The following is a 4,452-nucleotide window of genomic DNA, read 5'->3' as shown; positions in this document are numbered from 1 at the left end:
CTGGAGGCGCTGTTCGACTGGGCGTTCGAGGGCTTCGCCGCCTGCTCCCGGTCGTGCGGCGGAGGTAAGCCTGCTGGCTCTGGCCCAGCCGTCTCGCTAGCCGTCCTCTGTCCTCCCCGCACGCAGCAGGGCCCTGCAATTGCCCTGTTCCGAGAAGGATGCGCGGGGCAGGGGTGGGAGGAGAGGCTCACCGAGGGAGGCACGCTCGGACGTGTGCTGGGCCTCGGTGGCTCTCGGGCTGTCTGCAGAGTGACCGCCGGACTCGCGCCTTGCCCCGGTGGGAGTCCTGCTGCTGTCGCCACATTCCGTCTCAGGGCTCTCGGGCAGTGTGAGCCGGGACCCAAGGGGTAGCACATGCTGCGATTTCCGAGAGCACATCGGAGCCCGATCGACTCAGGTGCTTTGCAAACAAAGGTGAAATCAGCACCGTGTGTACAGGGCCTGGAGCTGGAAAGACCGATGATCAAAGTGGATCCCTGGCGTTCCACGATGAGGAAACCCAGAGGGAAAGAAGCAGAGCGACCTGCTCAAGATCTCACAGCCAGAGAACGGCGGGGCTCCCACTGTGGAGGCTCCTGCACACCACGGACGGCTGTCCTACCACATTTCTTCCAGCACATAGACCATTCCTGAGACCCCCGATAGTAATATTACTTAACTCAGGTCAGATGTTTCCGTGTGTATTCACCTGGTCTGAGTATATTCCACATTGCTACAAAATTACCTTCAGGGAAGTTAAATTTAACTTGACAATTAATACATGTGGATATGTGTATGGGGTACAGTATGATGTTCTCATGTACACAGTTTAGAAAGAGTAAATCAACCTGATTAGTGTGTTCCTTCAGTGATTCTTTATTTGAAATGTTATAAAAAGGATTATAACAGGAAATACACTCATTCAAGATTAAGCTTTCTTACCACTGTAGAAAATGCATCAGATTTCTAATGCCACTGTCTTGCACATCTTCTGAGAGGTTTTGGTAGGCAAGGAAGTGTTGACTGACTGCCAGATTCCTTTCACTGGTCCTCAGAAACAGCTGTTGGTATGTTAATGTTCCACGCCCAGGAAATTTCTGCCTTAACTAGTGAAAAATTATTTGCCTGAACTGTTTTCTAAGCTGTGACAATTATGGAAGTTTTTAAGTGGCATCTTTTGTCACAGTTGAGAATTAAGAAGAAACGTACCACGTTGTTCCCATGTAGTTGAAAAGGAGATAGTAGCAGAACAACTACTAGCAAAGAATGTTTTCCTCAGAGTCTTTTTAAGTATTTAATAGTCCTGACCTTGAGGTTCTTATTTGTTTCCACGTTTTCCAGTTTTAAACTCCAGAATTGTGAAGTATTTTAATGGACAGCCCTGGCAATTTAAAACTGAAATTCTTTCCAAGGATTCTGGAAGACAGCTTCCTGGAACTCAGCTAATGAAACTGTATTTATATGGTTCTCTTCGCTCACTTTGAAGACTTCTTTTCTTTATTGCCTAATGAAGGAGAAAGATCAAATAAGCTTTGGTGAGCACTGAGCTTGGGCAGGAGCTGAGAGTGCAGGGGAAAGGCTGTATCTTCTTTCCCTCTAACAAATGCCTCAGTTCAGACATTTGTGTGTTATCCTCAGTTTCCACGATAACTGAATTGAGTCATCATTACTTCCAGTCAAAAACAAGTATGCTTTGAAAACACTATTTACAGTTCCTCAGTTACACTCCTGGTACAAGTCAAGCCTGGAACTTTATGAGCAGGTGGAAAAATAGATGCATTAACATAAATATCCAAATACCTTTCTCTTTAAGAGTCTAACCATTCTGACTGACTAGAGGTTTAAGATGGGAAGTCCAGAATGCATGTGGAATTTATTCATTTTAAGTGTTTTCAGAAGAGATTGATTTAGAAATAAGATGTGGCTGTTTGATGTACAATTGATCTCACTCTGCAGGAATTGTCTTTGTATAAGATTCACATGCGTTGCCTATCCTTTATGTCTATGGGAGGGCAGAGTTACTAGAAGTTCTTAGGTCTTTCAGTATCATTGGCTGATCCCACTTACCTACAGTTATGTCGCTGTGCCAAGGTCATATTTTTACACCTAAAATGTTAGGGTTGAAAACTCCAAAGTGGCGAAAGTAGGCTTGGGTTATATGGGCCATATGATTGATGCCCATATACTCTGACAAGTTGTTTCAATATGTGGACTTGCATATTTTCAAGTCATTGCTTGGCAGTTACATTTTATTGTATTATCAACTTTGATCTTTCACCAAAATATAACTCACACAACTACATATATTTGTAATCATTTTTTCTGAAACTAACCAAAGGTGCAAGATTAACAAATAGACTTTAAATTATTTTGGGGTTATAGAGCCTGTAAGGCTAATTTTATTGATTCTGTAATCTCAAGAGATGAAATATGATAGACACAAAAGTAACCTTTCACCTAGCACAGGCAACAACCAGAAGGGACGAGTGAGTAAGTCAGTCTGCAGTCAGTGGCTTCGTTTCCCCAAGCTGTCGTCAAGCATCATGTAACAATTATGTTACTCTGGGAGATAGAAACGCAGAAAATCCCACTTTCTGGAAGACTGAGTGAGCCTAACCTGCTCAGGTGTGTCTCCTGTGCCCCCGATGTCACCCCCCCATCATAATCTCCCACATGTGAATCGGCGGTGCAACCCAGGAGGTATATAATGAAGGACCACAGCTTTAACCCGGAACAGCTGTGTAACATCTCATTCTTCCGTGTTAAAAGCCACATGAAAATCTAGCTGAGCACTCGTCGCTCCTTTTTCTTTCGGAGTCTTCTCCCGTTCTGCTCTGTCAAGAAGGTAAAACTGGGTCCTAACGTACTGCTCAAACATGGCTCCGTTTGAAAGGATAGTTCCACAGCACGTTTTAGCCCTTGTGGAAACAACAGGGCTGGAGAGCTGACGCCTCACGCCCTGGACCCCCGCCCCTCCCTGACTAGCTCTCCTGACCAAAGGTGCGGTCCTGACAGCTCCTTCCACGGTGCCCACCCCCAGGCACCCCCTCCCGGCTCCTTCCCCTGCTCCTCCTCTGTCACCCTATGGGAATCTGCGGTGTGTTGACCGCAGGGCTGGCCCCATGCGCCTTGAATACCACCCAGCCTCTGTCTTGGTTCCTGGGTTCCCTGCCAGCCGGGCCCCACTTGAGAAAGCTGACTCAGCATACACAGCCACAGCGGCAGAGAAGCCACACAAGTGTGCAGAGGCCTTGCCCACGGCTTTCTACTACCTTATGTTAGGGTTAGTAGCTCTGGAAAGCTTCTTAATCTCAGCCCTTAACCACTCTCTGGGTGATTTCTATCCGCATCTATGAGTAATGGTTTCTGGTGATGTAAATTTGTTTCAGGCATCTAAGAAAGATTACTGGTGTCCTTTTAGAAACTTACTCCTTCCCTCCCCCTTCTCCTGAAGGCTTAACGGGGCCAGATGGAAACAGGTCACATTCCTCATAGCCTGACTCACACACCTGAATCAAGCACTTTGCCTTCTTTTTTAGGTGTGAGGGGTGAGAAAGGGTCTCACCGTGTAGTCCACACTGGCCTTAAACTCTCCAAGATCCTTTTGCTTCAGCCTCCCAAGTACTGGGACTACAGGTGTGTGCCGCTATGTCCAGCCTGAAGCACATACTTTCAAGGAAGGCATGTGACCAGTCCTGTGCTCACTTCCTGCCTAGGTCATCAGCTCAATTTTGTAAGGTTTTTAACATCTGAATGAAGCCAAAATACATCTTATTCTAGAGCAACATTTTGAAATGTTTAGTGTTTAATAGTACCAAGTAGGCAAATGAACAGAAAACAGAATTTCATGAATTTCAGGTGGCTCATTCAGCTATAGGCAGGAGATGATCCACAGTCCAGATCACAGAGTGTAATGGAGTAGCTGGGATGAGAGTGTAAGTTTCAAACAGCCCACCTAGCTCAGCCAGCTTTTTTGTCACTGAGACACAGTTTCCTAAGTGCACGACCTAAAGGAGAAGAGGTTTGCTGGTGGTTTCAGTCCGTGAGCAGCTGCTACGAGGCAAATGCACCATGGTGGGGTGGGGGGTGGAGGAGGAAAGCATCAGCTGCTTACTTCACAGTGGCCAGGAAGAGTGGCAAGGGAATAAGGCCACAGGGGAAGGAGTGAAGGACCGGGCAGAGCCCCCAGACACACCTACAATGTGCACTACAAATGCCCCAGGCATAATCCGGAGGCAGTCAGATTGAAAGTTCACCCTAAGGGCCACATCCCAACTTCTACTGCCACCACCACCACCACCATTGCTGCTCCTCCTCCTGCTCCTCCTCCTCCTCCTCCTCCTTCTCACGCTCTGCTGTGGACGGTCTGCAGCCTCACCAAGCAGAAGCATTCTAGCAGGAGACACATCTGCAGAAAGCCTGGAGGCTGGGGCTCCAGGAAGGCATGGAAGGAGCAGCCTGGGCACTAGGGTC

The 4,452-nt window shown here is 47.3% G+C and overlaps 1 protein-coding gene across 1 annotated transcript in view; it reads left to right on the top strand.

Annotated features, from left to right (window-relative positions):
* The window catches only part of Adamtsl1 (ADAMTS like 1), a 303,353-nt gene that overhangs the window by 144,249 nt on the left and 154,652 nt on the right, over positions 1–4,452 (top strand). The window contains exon 14 of the mRNA XM_033757645.1: positions 7–64. Within this exon, the coding sequence (XP_033613536.1) occupies positions 7–64 (58 nt within the window). The remainder of the gene's footprint in view (positions 1–6; positions 65–4,452) is intronic.

This window comes from Fukomys damarensis, unplaced genomic scaffold (genome assembly GCF_012274545.1).
Source record: "Fukomys damarensis isolate Sample0158 unplaced genomic scaffold, DMR_v1.0_HiC HiC_scaffold_31, whole genome shotgun sequence".
Lineage (NCBI taxonomy): Eukaryota > Metazoa > Chordata > Mammalia > Rodentia > Bathyergidae > Fukomys > Fukomys damarensis.
The sequence above is the reverse complement of the archived record's forward strand: the minus strand, read 5'-3'. Positions and strand labels throughout refer to the sequence as shown.